This window comes from Sciurus vulgaris (genome assembly GCF_902686455.1).
Source record: "Sciurus vulgaris genome assembly, chromosome: 8".
NCBI classification, from domain to species: Eukaryota; Metazoa; Chordata; class Mammalia; order Rodentia; family Sciuridae; genus Sciurus; species Sciurus vulgaris.
The window spans coordinates 121,644,007-121,659,366 of record NC_136468.1 but is presented as its reverse complement, the minus strand read 5'-3'; the positions used below and the strand labels follow the sequence as shown (position 1 = coordinate 121,659,366).

Sequence of the window (15,360 nt, the reverse complement as noted above, 5' to 3'; positions counted from 1 at the left end):
TCAACACATAGTAATCCAACAAGTGAGAAACCTACACAATACTATCAATCTTAACCAAAGCAAGCAATCAATCCCAGTAATGGAATGGACCAAAGCTACCTGCTCTCAAATGCTGCACCAAGGACACCTCACTTCTGTGGTATTTCAGGAAAAAACACATAACCCAAACTGGATAACAAGGAAATACTGAGAAACCCAACTGAGAGGACAGTCCACCAAACAGCCAGCCTGTATTCTTTAGAAATTCCTGAACTGAGGAACCATTTCAAACTCAAGAGAATAAAAAAAGCACAACTACTAAATGTAATACATGATCTTGAACTGGATCCTGGACCAAAAAAAAGTTTTTTCCCTTTTCTAATAATGAATGATAGCAGAATTGGTGAAATTTAATGAAATTTAATACATTAGATACTAGCATTTGATCAACATTAATTTCCTGATTTTATAATTAACTATAGTGGGGCTAGGGATATAGCTCAGTTGGTAGAGTGCTTGCCTTGCAAACACAAAGCCCTGGGTTCAATTCCTAGCACTGCAGAAAAAAAAAAAAAAATTAATTATAGTTATGTAAAAGAATGTACTTGTTTTTTAGGAAATATACTCTGAAATATTTAGCATCATGTCTACTATTTACACTGAGTTTTAAAAAACTTGAACTGTATGTGTGCGTGTACATATATATATATATATATATGTATGTAGAGGAAAACATGTAACTGTGATAAAAGATCAACATGTAGGGAATCTTGGTACTGGAGAATCAAGCGTGGTAGCGCAGCCTTGGAGTACCAGCTTCTCAAGAAGAAACAGGATGGTCTGAGCCCAGAAGTTTAAGGCCAGCCTGGGAAACAAGGTGAAATTCTCTCTCTTAAAAAAAAAAAAGGATATGAAAAGGTGCTCAATCTCATTGTAACAATGTAAATGAAAATTAAAGATAATGTACAATGCCTTTATACACCAAATGAAAGGAGTAAAAAGTTCAAGTGAGAATGTGAAACAATCAGGAGTGTAAACTGATAACCACTTTGAGAAGGGAACTGGCCCTACCTCCTAAAGCTGAACATATGAGTTGAACTCAGTAATTTCATTTCTGTTTACCGAGTCAACAGAAGGGGTACATGCATATATTAAAAGACATATAAGAACTTTTTTTTTTTAATTACTAGGCATTGAACCCAGAGATGCTCTACCACTTAGCTACATCAGTAGCCCTTTTTTTAAATTCTGAGATAGGGTCTCACTAAGTTGTGCAGGCTGGCCTTAAATTTGCAATCCTGCCTGCCTCACCCTCCTGAGTCGCTGGATTACAAGTGGGTACCACAGTGTCTGGCTACAATGTTCTTGACAATATTGGCCTTAAGAGTCACAGAGTGAAAAATCCAAATTTCCTCAAGAGAACAGATGAATAAATTGTACTATATTCATCCCCTGGATTACTAATCAGCAGTAAAGAAGAAAGAACTTCTGGTATATCCAAAATATGGATAAGAAACCAAACATATAAAAAGAAGATAGTATATGTTTATATTTACATAAAGTTCAAAAACTAGCAAAATTAATCTCTGGTGCTAGATGTTAGGATGACAGGTACTTCTAGGGAGGATGGGAAAGGCAGTGATTAAGCCAGGGCACCAGGGAAGTGTCTGAGGGGCAGGTATGTGCTGTTTCCTGCCAAGGGTAGTGTTGCTGCAGTGTATATTCACTTTGCAATGATCATTAAGTTCAATACCTATGCTTTGTAAATTTTGTATATAAGCTATAAATCAACAAAACAAATAACAATTCTGCACTTTCCAGCTTCCCTTTTACACTAAGTTACTGGTTGGCTAGCTGTTATTTTTCCCTATGTCTTTTTTTTTTTTTTTTTTTTTTTTTTGTGGTACTGGGGATTGAACCCAGGGCCTTGTGTTTGTGAGGCAAGCACTCTACCAACTGAGCTACATCCCCAGCCCTTCCCTATGTCTTTTAATTTTTGCTACAAGATTCTGTAAATACATATGCATTCCTATACATAAACACTCCCCATCACCAACAGTCTAAAAACATGAAATTGATGAAGGAACACTTTTAGTCTACTTTTTAGAAGTACAATGCAAATCATTCGGTAAAAATATTCCAGTTAGAAATAATGAAATACTACAACCAAAAAACACATACTTCTCAAGGTCAAGACAGGTTTCCTAGTCTACATCTTTACCTCAAATTTTTAAACATTAGTTTTCACCAAGCTTTACCTTTCAAGTTTCAGAGATGGATTGTTGAGATTGTTAATGATGAGTTATACCTCTAACCCTGATAACTTAATACAAGATTATGATAACAAAAAAATAAGATCATAAATAATCATTGAGAGTTACCAATCATTTAGATTCTGACTGAAGCTTATTAATTCCCATCTATCAATTTTTAGAAAAAAGCATTCTCCAGAATAACAAAAAAGTTTATTACTTCTACAAGCACTAATCAACTCCTGACCTACTATGCAGGCCCTGGAAGGTGCAGATGTTTGGAGATTATCTCAACATGAAAAAGAATCCTCTCCAGTGGCTGTGACAAAGAATTAAACCAGATATCACAGCTCCTGACAAGAGTGAGAATAACCTCCCCAAAGCTCACCATGAACAGCAATAGTATTTCATTTTAGTCTTACAAAAGCCCTAATCAGCAGTGAGGTCTTCTGGATCAAAACTGTCCTTTCTCCTAACTCTCAACTAGATCTAGCTTCAAACAGTATTTGAAATGAAAGAAGTGGAAAAATACTTATTGTAAGAAAGGGTTCAGAAGCATATTGAGCAGTGACAGATATTTGAGTGTCCACACATGAATGTGTGTGTGCACAAGGTATCTAAGTAATTAAGAGCTAAACACTTCATTCATCTGGTTAATCATCAATCTTCCATCATAGTTACAGGAATTCATGTTGTGGGAGGCATATGTGCCAAGAAAAGATGAAATAAGAAAACTCAGAAAAATAAAATAACACTTAAATTTGAGGAGTCTCAAAGCACCCTGCTAGGTAATTAATCCTGGGACTTCATGCATGTTCAATAAGCACTCTAGCACTGAGCTATACCTACAGCCTCTCAAATCCCAAAAATATTTTCAATTTTTCTGTTCATTTTCACTATTTTCTTCTTTCTGTCTGTCTCTTCTCACTTTAATTACTAATCAATGACTTTGGCCCACTCCTCTTAAGATGAAAGCAACTGCTCCAATCCCAAGCTAAGTATTTCCCAATAGCTTTTACTTCTTCCCTGACCTTTCCCATTAACTATACTCCACACCAAGCGCGTGCGCACATGCACGCACGCGCACACACACACACACACACACACACCCCTACTTACACAAATATGCCAAAGTAGCAGAGCCAAAGGTATGCACAGCTGGCATGTACTTGCAAGAGCAGGTATACATTCTGCTTTATAATGGAAACGTACTCACTGTGTAAGACCAAACTACCAACAACTACAGATCCACACCTCAGAAGAGCTGCCATTCCTACTCAGTGCACACTCCACAGAAAACCTTCAAAGATGCTGCCTGCCACTGACGAGGCGGCCACAGAAGGAAGGGCAGCAATATACATCCAATGCCAACACTTCAACCTGTTCTTCCAGTCACATAAATAGCAGGTCTCCCAGTCACACAGATACTCCACTCTGAAGACAGCCCCAGTAACTGAGTAACCAGTTACGTCAGAAAATGCCGCCTGTCTTATATGAAAGGTGGCACTACAACCAAGGAAATACTTCAGGGTGTTGATTCAGCTAATGGAGTAGGGCAAAGGTCTTTCCTGGTACCATTCTTCAGGCCACAAGATAACAACTAACAACACATCAGGACTATAGCAAGGAGAAAATCTGGAGGCTTCTCTAAACCTATGGAATTAGTTTGGGTTCAGGTGCAACAATCTTGGAACAGAAAAATCAGCATTTCCTGCTAGATCTTTCAAAACATATAAGGAAGTTCCTCATGAGCTCTTCCTCTGAGGTGCTTTTTAAAATAATTAAGCCACAATCTACCCAGGTTCTGTCTGAACAAAAGACTTAAATGGATCACATATCTGGTCAGCCTCGATTTTTCCCTATCAGACTAGCAGAAACCCCTTTCTGGTTTTCTGCATACAGGCAAAGTTTCCACCCAAAAAAAAAAAAAAAAAGAAGAAGAAGAACAGAACAAATGAATTTTTGAGATAGCTAGAAGACTGTGGATTTCTGTGCAATAACATCAAAGACTAGACCAGCAACAAAATGTCACTGAGAAAGCTTGTCGCTTGGATGGCCCAAACAACATAGACACCAAGAACACCCCACTGGAAAACTTCTCAATCCTAGACTAGAGAAAAGTTCCTAGTTCTCACCAATAAAAATGCTACTGCCTGGGATGCAGCTCAGTAATAGAGTGCATGTCTCATGCACAAGGCCCTGGGTTCAATCCCTAGCACCATAAGGGGTGAGGGGGAGCTCTACCTGTTATCTACTAAGCATTTGCCCTGTGCCAGGCCCTAGGCCATCAACATTCATATATTCCCTCATTTAATCATGACCACAGTCCTATGAAGCAGGTACTAAGCCCAGGTTTGTCTATTCCCAAAGCCCATGGTCTAATGAATTCCTATGCTATACTAAAAAAAATTAAACTGGTCTCTAAGGAGTGTAAAGGAAACTAATTATGCTCTTACTAAATTAAAATTCCCAATTTTAACTAGGGTTAACACTGGATCAGATAGAAATACCAGAGAAAAAGAACAGTTTATAGTATATAAAGGCTAAGAAGTCCTGTCTACCGGTCACAGGAACACTATAGCCGGTCTCCTTTAAGATCTGGTTCTTTAGCTCTCTTCACAAAACCTTCCTGGGCAAGAAACAGTTCTTCCTATTTGAAACTATTACTTCTCCCCCAGAGCATATGACATTTCCCATTCATTTCAGTTATTTGTGTCTGTACCCTACCTTCATCCTTTACTTCACAAGCTGCCTGAAGGCTGACTCTACCCCCAGCTCATATGAGCATAACACCATGCAAAAGTCAGGCCTCAATTATTTATTTCATACTATTATTTAGTTAATTCATTCGGACTGACCAAAACACCAGTTAAGGCCAGTTCACTATACGTTCTCTTCAAAGGATGTGTATTCTGAGTTCCAGGAGAGGACAACTTCTAAATAACATTCATTTAATAATTCCAAGGTCGTATTAAAATAAATCCCTCCCAAAATCCACAGGAATACCTTTGACAATGATGCTGCTGTTCCAGGTTTTACAAGTTTGCCTCCTGTAGATGCTGAAGAACTGTTTTCAGACTTATTTTTTTCTACCGTTTGTGTTTTACTTGTCCCAGACAGTTTAGGCACTGAGCCAACACTCCTGCTTGCTTTCTTCATTCTGGGATGCCTCTTCGTGATGCATTTACAATCAAATCTGCATAAAGAAATGGCATAATGGCATTACACTGAGAAAACTTGAAGACAGCTCTTTAAAATAATGTTTTTGAACTTGGAATGGACCCACCATTTGACCCAGCTATCCCACTCCCCAGTTTATACGCAAAGGACTTAAAATCAACATAATACAGTGATGCAGCCACATCAATGTTTATAGCAGCTCAATTCACAATAGCTAGATTGTGAACCAACCTTGATGCTCATTCTGCCTCAGTCCCACAAGTCACTGGAATTATAGGCATATGCCTCCATGCCTAGCTTGAATATTACTAATTTTAAATTATTTTGTGAATTCTAGTGCATTAAGAAGAATATCCGATATCTCTAGTAGGACTAAATACAATATGGTATCTTCAGTATTTAATGAAGCAATAATCATCTTGGCATTTGGGAATTAGTCATTCTGTGGGGGTGATCATATTTTCCAAATTATCCAGCAAAGTTCTAATTTCAAATATTTGTTGTGATATTCCCATATAAGCCAGCAGAACATCCCAGAAATCTCAAAATTCTGAATCTAAATGTATTTTCCAACATACCTTTTTTATTAAGAGGAAGCAGAGAAATTCTTTATCAAAGCATTAGCCTTAATAGCTGGTTCAGGAAATAAGGTCATTTTATTTACTTTATGGAATATGATAACAATTCTTCCACATAAGTGGTACAAAATTGATCACAGCTAAGAGGACTTGAAGTAACACTGGGAGCACACAAAACACAAAAAGTAAGTCCTTAAATACATATTTGTTAACTGAGCTAGAAGAACAGTCTCTACAATAACATCATATTAGGAAAGACACCCTGGATCATTTTGGACAGAATAATAAAATTAACTAAATAAAAGACCATTTTGAACATAAGGTGATTTTATATAGCATGATGACTCTAAGAAACCATATTGAGCACAAAAAGAGGCTGGTCTACTTCATGAAGATTTCCACACACTCAAAAAGAGAGCAACATTTTGGAAAAGAAAAAGCTCACTTCAACAGCCTTACTGTTTTACTTACACTGTGCTCCAACACTCCAGGTTTACCTGGTTTGACACAACACAACACAACTGAGATGATGGCCAGAACAGTGAGACAGGGTCAAGGGGGCTCTGCTCCACCCTTGACATGATAAATAAAGCTTTGGAACAAAAAGAATGCACCAAAACACAGCAAAACCTCAGAGACTCTGTCTTCTATAGCTCTCCCCCAAATGCCTGGTTATTTCTGATAGAAAATGCGGTACATGGTAATGATCAAATTACCTAATCCACTCTTTAAAAAAAAAAAAAAAAAACCTTTATTTTATTTATTATTTTTTTTACGTGGTGCTGAGGATCAAACCCAGTGCCTCACATGTGGTAGGCAAGCACTCTTCCACTGAGTCACAACCTATCCACTGTTAACCAACCCTTTTGCTCTCTCTCCTTTCCCATTTGAGTAATCTGCCCAGAGTAAGAGCAGTCTACCATCTATTTCCTACACGTTCCCAGACAGTACTAAAAATGAATGAATAAAATAGATTCAAGGAGTTTACCATAAGAGGTATAATGCAGTTATATTGAACCCTGCCAACCAACAATTTATGTTTTTCTCACCTATAAAATAAAAGAATTACATAGACTGGATCTACTCACTAACTCAAGGTACTATAGAAAAATCAAATTGTAAGAACCTTTCCTTCAACTACCCACGTTTAAGCTGCTCCTAAGTCGTTTGCCTTGGAAAGGGCTCTCTGAAATTTTCTTCTTTCCTCCATATTTCATGCCTGCACTCCTTCTACTACACCTGTCAGACTCTCTACCATTCTGTGACTACTCTTTCAGTCCTGTCAAACTGACATTTTCAATACCAATACTATCTAATAGAACTTACTGCAATAATGATTCTACTTTAAGTATCTAACTGTACTAACAGGGTAGCCACTAGTGGACACTGAGTGGTAACTAAGTTCTCTAAAAAGTGGCCAGTGTGACTGAGAGACTGAATTTTGAATTTTTCTTAATTTAAATTTAAAGTTGCATGCAGCTGGTGGCTACCACATTGGACAATGCAACAGATTTTCTTTCCTGCTATTGCTGTCACTGTCCCAAAAATTAAAACTTAATAACCACTACTTCACACTTACCATACTATCAAAAAGATATACTAGCCAGGCACAGAGGCCCACACTAATCCCAGGAGCTCAGGAGGCTGAGGCAGGAGGATCATGAGTTCAAAGCCAGCCTCAGCCAAAGCGAGACACTAAGCAACTCAATGAAACCCTGTCTCTAAATGAAAAGACAAAATAGGGCTGGGGATGTGGCTCAGTGTTTGAGTACCCCTGAGTTCAATCCCTGGTACCCGTCCCCCCAAAAAAAGATAAACACTAACAAATTTTGAAGAGGATACACAGTGACTAGAATCCTCAGACACTGCTGGTGGGAATGTAGAATGGCATAGCAGCTTTGGAAAACAGTATGGCATTTCCTCAAATGGCAGCTACCATATGATCTCAGCAATTCTACTGTGGATGTATATCACAAAAAATGAAAATATTTTTTCACTCAAAAACTTATGTACATGCAGACACTCTGGAAAGCAGTGTGGAGATTCCTTAGAAAACTTGGAATGGAACCACCATTTGACCCAGCTATCCCACTCCTCGGCCTATACCCAAAGGACTTAAAGTCAGCATACCACAGAGATACAGCCACATCAATGTTCATAGCTGCTCAATTCACCATAGCCAGATGGTGGAACCAACCTAGATGTCCTTCAATTGATGAATGGATAAAGAAACTGTGATATGTATATACATATATACACAATGGAATATTACTCAGCTATAAAGAATAATAAAATTATGGCATTTGCAGGCAAATCCCAGCAACTTGAGAGGATCACAAGTTCAAGGCCACCTCAGTAATTCAGTGAGACCCTGTCTGAAAAGAAAAGGATTGGAGATGTAGCACTCCTGGGTTCATTCCCTAGTACCATGATCAATGAAGCAAGCAAGCAATAAAAAAAATTAAAAAATAAAAAAATAAAACACACCTTTACTATCCTGAATTGAAATTCAGAGATAACCTGTTATATACATATTTTCTAAAAATATCTATATAACATGGAGACTATAACAAAAATAAAATTTATAACAAAAATAAATATTATTAATTTTTTTTTTTTTGGTACCAGGAATTTAACCCAGAGGTGCTTAACCACAACCCCAGACTTTGAACTCATGATCCTCCTGCCTCAGCCTCCTGAGCTGCTGGGATTAGTGTGGGCCTCTGTGCCTGGCTAGCATATCTTTTTGATTATAGCCCTTATGGTAAGTGTGAAGTAGTGGTTATTAAGTTTTAATTTTTGGGACAGTGACAGCAATAGCAGGAAAGAAAATCTGTTATTTTGATACAGTCTTGCAAAGCTGCTTAGGGCCTAAATAAATTGCTGAAGTTGGCTTTGAACTTTCGATCCTCCTGCCTCAGCCTCCCAAACCACATAAATTTCAATATGTAGATTTTCAGGGAGGACTATAAACACTAGGAATAAAATAATCAGAAATCTGTAACTCTAAATTGAATCACTGTGAATTTGATAGCTACAAATAATCTTGATTTGGGCATGCGGTACTAGAAACTCAGAAACCACACACTCATCATGAATGCTATCAATACTTTCCTAAAAAGGTGACCCACTCCAGTGTGATGATTGTTATGTCAATTAGACTGGGCCACAGGATGGCCAGTGTGGTCAAACACTATTCTGGGTATGTCTGTGAAGGTATCATTGGATGAAATTGGGAGTAAAACAGACTAACCTCCCTAATGAAGGGTTGGAGGATCCAATTAACTGAAGATCAGCATAGCACAGAATGGCTGAATAGGGTCCTGTCAGCTTTCAGAATAAAACCATTAAGTCCCCTCATTTTCAGTTCTTAGGACTCAAACTAGAACACTACTGTCATTTTTCCTGGGTCTCTAGCTTAACAACTGTAGATCTTGGGACTTTCTTTAGCCTCCATCATGACATAAGTCAATTCTTTACAATAAATCTCTCTATATATTTGTTTTTAAAATTGGAGATTAAACCTAGGGTCTTGCACTTCCTAGGCAAGTGCTCTACCACTGAGCTGCTACACCCCCAGCCCATTTTTTTAAAAAATTATTTTCTAATCTCATGTTATTTATTTATTTTTTGGGGATACCAGGAATTGAACCAAGGGATACTCAACCACTGAACCACCTTTCCAGTCCTAATCTGTAGTTTATTTAGAGACATGGTCTCACTGAGTTGCTTAGTACCTCACTGTTGCTGAGGCTGGCTCTGAACTCTTGATCTTCCTGTCTCAGCCTCTCGAGTCACTGGGATTACAGGTATGCACCACCTCACCTGGCCCCAGTTTATTTATTTATTTTTTTAATTTATTTTTTAATTTTAATTGAAAATCATAAATTTACATAGGGCAATATTGTTTGATTCATTCTGTTACTTTTTCCCTTCCCCCCTACCCCTCCCACCCCTCTTGTCCCTCTATACAGTCCTTCCTTTCTCCATTCTTACCACCCTCCTTATCCCTAACCCTAAACCTAACCCTAACCCTAACGCTACCCCCTCATACCTCCCCTTATATGTCCTCATCCGCTTATCAGTGAGATCATTTGTCCTTTAGTTTTTTGAGATTGGCTTATGTCACTTAGCATGATATCCTCCAATTTCATCCATTTGCCTGCAAATGCCATGATTTTATCATTCTTCATGGCGGAGTAATATTCCATTGTGTGTATATATGTATATATATGTGTATATATATATATATTATATATATGTGTGTGTGTGTATATATATATATATATATATATATGCGCCACAGTTTCTTTATCCATTCATCATCAACTGAAGGGCATCTAAGTTGGTTCCACATTCTGGCTATAGTGAATAGAGCAGCTATGAACACTGATATGGCTGTATCTCTGTAGTATGCTGATTTTAAGTCCTTTGGGTATAGGCCAAGGAGTGGGATAGCTGGGTCAAATGGTGGTTCCATTCCAAGCTTTCTGAGGAATCTCCATACTGCTTTCCAGAGTGGCCGCACTAATTTGCAACCCCACCAGCAATGTATGAGTGTACCTTTTTCCCCACATCCTCGCCAACACCTATTGTTGCTTGTGTTCTTGATAATCACCATTCTAATTGGGGTGAGATGGAATCTTAGGGTAGTTTTGATTTGCATTTCTCTTATTACTAGAGATGTTGAACATTTTTTCTTATATCTGTTGATTGCTTGTAGATCTTCTTCTGTGAAGTGTCTGTTCATTTCCTTAGCCCATTTGTTGATTGGATTGTTTGTATTCTTGGTGTAGAGTTTTTTGAGTTCTTTATAGATTCTGGAAATTAGCACTCTATCTGAAGTATGAGTGGCAAAGATATTCTCCCACTCTGTAGACTCTCTCTTCACATTACTGATAGTTTCCTTTGCTGAGAGAAAGCTTTTTAGTTTGAATCTATCCGAGTGGTTGATTCTTACTTTTATTTCTTGTGCTATGGGAGTCCTGTTAAGGAAGTCTGATCCTAGACCAACAAGTTGAAGGTTTGGACCTACTTTTTCTTCTATAAGATGCAGGGTCTCTGGTCTGATTCCGAGGTCCTTGATACATTTTGAGTTGAGTTTTGTGCAGGGTGAGAGATAGGGATTTAGTTTCATTCTGTTACATATGGATTTCCAGTTTTTCCAGCACCATTTGTTGAAGAGGCTATCTTTTCTCCATTGCATATTTTTGGCACCTTTGTCTAGTATGAGAAAATTGTATTTATTTGGGTTTGTGTCCATGTCCTCTATTCTGTACCATTGATCTACCTTTCTATTTTGGTACCAATACCATGCCGTTTTTGTTACTATTGCTTTGTAATAGAGTTGAAGATCTGGTATTCCGATATCCCCTGCTTCGCTCTTCCTACTGAGGATTGCTTTAGCTATTCTGGGTTTCTTATTCTTCCAGATGAATTTCATAATTGCTTGCTCTATTTCTGTAAGATACATCATTGGGATTTTAATTGGAATTGCATTGAATCTGTATAGCACTTTAGGTAGTATGGCCATTTTGACAATATTAATTCTTCCTATCCATGAACATGGGAGATCTTTCCATCTTCTGAGGTTTTCTTTAATTTCTTTCTTTAGTGTTCTGTAGTTCTCATTGTAGAGGTCTTTCACCTCTTTTGTGAGATTGATTCCCAAGTATTTTATTTTTTTCGATGCTATTGTGAATGGGGTAGTTTTCCTAATTTCTCTTTCTGAAGATTCATCACTTATGTATAAGAATGCATTGGATTTATGAGCATTGATCTTGTAACCTGCTACTTTACTGAATTCACTTATGAGTTCTAAGAGTTTTCTGGTGGAAATTCCAGGTTCCTCTAAATTATATAATCATGTCATCAGCGAACAGGGATAGTTTGAGTTCCTCTTTTCCAATTCGTATCCCTTTAATTTCTTTGGTTTCTCTAATTGCTCTGGCTAGAGTCTCAAGAACGATATTGAATAGAAGTGGTGAAAGAGGGCATCCCTGCCTTGTTCCAGTTTTTAGGGGGAATGCTTTCAGTTTTTCACCATTTAGAATGATATTGGCCATGGGCTTAGCGTAGATGGCCTTTACAATGTTAAGGAATGTTCCCACTATCCCTATTTTTTCTAGTGTTTTGAGCATGAAGGGATGCTGTATTTTATCAAATGCTTTTTCTGCATCTATTGAAATAATCATATGATTCTTAACTTTTAGTCTGCTGATATGGTGAATGACATTTATTGATTTCCGGATGTTGAACCAACCTTGCATCCCTGGGATAAAACACACTTGATCGTGGTGCACTATCTTTTTAATATATCTTTGTATGCGATTTGCTAAAATTTTGTTGAGAATTTTTGCATCGATGTTCATTAAGGATATTGGTCTGAAATTTTCTTTCCTTGATGTGTCTCTGTCTGGTTTAGGTATCAGGGTGATATTGGGTTCATAGAATGAGTTTGGGAGGGTTCCCTCCTCTTCTATTTTATGGAATACTTTGAGAAGTATTGGAATGAGCTCTTCTTTAAAGGTTTTGTAGAACTCGGCTGAGAACCCATCTGGTCCTGGATTTTTCTTTGTTGGTAGGCTTTTGATGACCTCTTCTATTTCATTGCTTGAAATTGATTGATTTAAGTTGTGTATGTCCTCCTCGTTCAGTTTAGGTAATTCATATGTCTCTAGAAACTTGTTGATGTCTTCAAGGTTTTCTGTTTTGTTGGAGTATAGATTTTCAAAATAACTTCTAATTATGTTTTGTATTTCACTCGTGTCTGTTGTGATGTTTCCTTGTTCATCCCGAATTTTAGTAATTTGAGTTTTCTCCTTCTTTCTCTTTGTTAGTGTGGCTAAGGGTTTATCAATTTTGTTTATTTTTTCAAAGAACCAACTATTTATTTTGTTAATTTTTCCGATTGTTTCTTTTGTTTCAATTTCGTTGATTTCGGCTCTGATTTTAACTATTTCCTGTCTTCTACTACTTTTGGTGTTGGTCTGCTCTTCTTTTTCTAGGGCTTTGAGCTGTAGTGTTAAGTCGTTTATTTGTTGATTTCTAATTCTTTTGTTGAATGCACCCCATGAAATAAATCTTCCTCTAAGTACTGCTTTCATAGTGTCCCAGAGATTTTTATATGATGTGTCTTTGTTCTCGTTTACTTCTAAGAATTTTTTTATTTCCCTCCGGATGTCTTCTGTTATCCATTCATCATATAATAGTGTATTATTTAATCTCCAGGTATTGGAGAAGTTTCTGTTTTTTATTCTTTTATTTATTTCTAATTTCAATCCATAATGATCTGATAGAGTACAAGGTAGTATCTCTATCTTCTTATATTTGCTAACAGTAGCTTTGTGGCATAAGACATGGTCTATTTTAGAGAAGGATCCATGTGCTGCTGAGAAGACAGTGTATTCATTCTTTGTTGGATGGTATATTCTATATATGTCGGTTAAGTCTAAATTGTTGATTGTGTTATTGAGATCTATGGTTTCTTTATTCAATTTTTGTTTGGACGATCTATCCAGCGGTAAGAGAGGTGTGTTAAAATCACCTAGTATTATTATGTTGTGGTCTATTTGATTTCCAGAATTGAGAAGGATTTGTTTGACGTACATGGATGAGCCAATGTTCAGGGCATAGATATTTATGATTGTTATGTCTTGCTGATTTATGCTTCCCTTAAGCAGTATGTAATGTCCTTCTTTATCCCTTCTGACTAGGTTTGACTTGAAGTCCACATTATCTGAAATGAGGATGGATACTCCAGCTTTTTTGCTGTGTCCATGTGCATGGTATGTTTTTTCCCATCCTTTCACCTTTAGTCTATGGGTATCTCTTTCTATGAGATGAGTCTCTTGCAGGCAGCATGTTGTTGGATTTTTCTTTTTAATCCATTCTGCCAGTCTATGTCTTTTGATTGATGAGTTCAGGCCATTAACATTCAGGGTTATTATTGTGATATGATTTATATTCCCAGTCATTTGACTCAATTTTGTTTTTTGACATGATTTGGTTTCTCCTTTATTTGGCTATTCCTTTAGGCTAGTTCCTCCCGTTGCTGATTTGCATCGTTGTTTTTCATCTCTTCCTCATGGAATATTCTGCTGAGAATGTTCTGTAATGCTGGCTTTCTTTTTGTAAATTTCTTTAGCTTTTGTTTATCATGAAAGGATCTTACTTCATCGTCAAATCTGAAAGTAAGTTTTGCTGGGTATAAGATTCTTGGTTGGCATCCATTTTCTTTCAGGGCTTGGTAAATGTTGTTCCAGGCCCTTCTAGCTTTTAGGGTCTGGATTGGAAAATCTGCTGATATTCTTATTGGTTTCCCCCTGAATGTATTTTGATTCTTTTCTCTCGTGGCCTTTAAAATCTGTCTTTATTTTGTATATTAGGTGTTTTCATAATAATGTCCCTCGGTGTGGGTCTGTTATAATTTTGTATATTTGGAGTCCTATAAGCCTCTTGTACTTGGTTTTCCATTTCATTCTTCAGATTTGGGAAATTTTCTGATATTATTTCATTGAATAGATTGTTCATTCCTTTGGTTTGTTTCTCTAAGCCTTCCTCAATCCCAATAATTCTCAAATTTGGCCTTTTCATGATATCCCATAATTCCTGTAGATTCTGTTCATGATTTCTTACCATCTTTTCTGTTTGGTCAACTTTGTTTTCAAGATTAAATATTTTGTCTTCAATATCTGAGGTTCTGTGTTCCAGGTGTTCTATCCTATTGGTTATGCTTTCTATGGAGTTTTTAACTTGGTTTATTGTTTCCTTCATTTCAAGGATTTCTATTTGGTTTTTCTTCAATATCTCTAACTCTTTATTGAAATGATCTCTTGCTTCCCGTATTTGCTCCTTTAAGTGTTGATTGGTGCGATCATTTAATGCCTGCATTTGCTCTTTCATCTCCTCGTTTGCTTCCCTGATTGTTTTAATTATGTACATTCTGAACTCCCTTTCTGACATTTCTTCTGCTGTGCTGTCATTGGGTTTTATTGATATAGTATCTAGGTTTGTTTGGACATTTTCTTCCCTTGTTTTCTCATACTGGTCAGATGTCAGTGGGACTTTGTGATACTGCAGAATTCTTCTATTGGCTTATAGTGTCCCTGTAGATTTCCAGTGTCTCACCTTCCTGCCTTCAGTAGCCTGAAGTCTTGAAGTAACTTGATAATGCAGTGCTTTCAAGGAAAGCTGCCCCTAGCCTGCTACTGGTTCCAGGACTTGAGGTGGCTCTGTGTGAAAAGGCTCTCACTGGGGGGCCTGCTCCGAGAAGCTAGACTGGAAAGGCACTTCCCGCCGGAGGGGGCCGGGCTGCAGGCTGCTTGGGGAAGTCCCTGGCTGCCCTGTCCTGGTCCCTGAAGCAACCCGCG

The 15,360-nt window shown here is 37.5% G+C and overlaps 1 protein-coding gene across 2 annotated transcripts in view; it reads right to left on the bottom strand.

The window, feature by feature from the left end:
• The window catches only part of SPECC1L (sperm antigen with calponin homology and coiled-coil domains 1 like), a 153,376-nt gene that overhangs the window by 107,775 nt on the left and 30,241 nt on the right, over window positions 1-15,360 (bottom strand). For both annotated transcript variants that reach the window (XM_079149700.1, XM_079149701.1), the window contains exon 2: window positions 5,238-5,427. In XM_079149700.1, coding sequence (XP_079005826.1) covers window positions 5,238-5,390 — 153 coding nt within the window. In that variant the 5' untranslated portion in view covers window positions 5,391-5,427. The remainder of the gene's footprint in view (window positions 1-5,237; window positions 5,428-15,360) is intronic.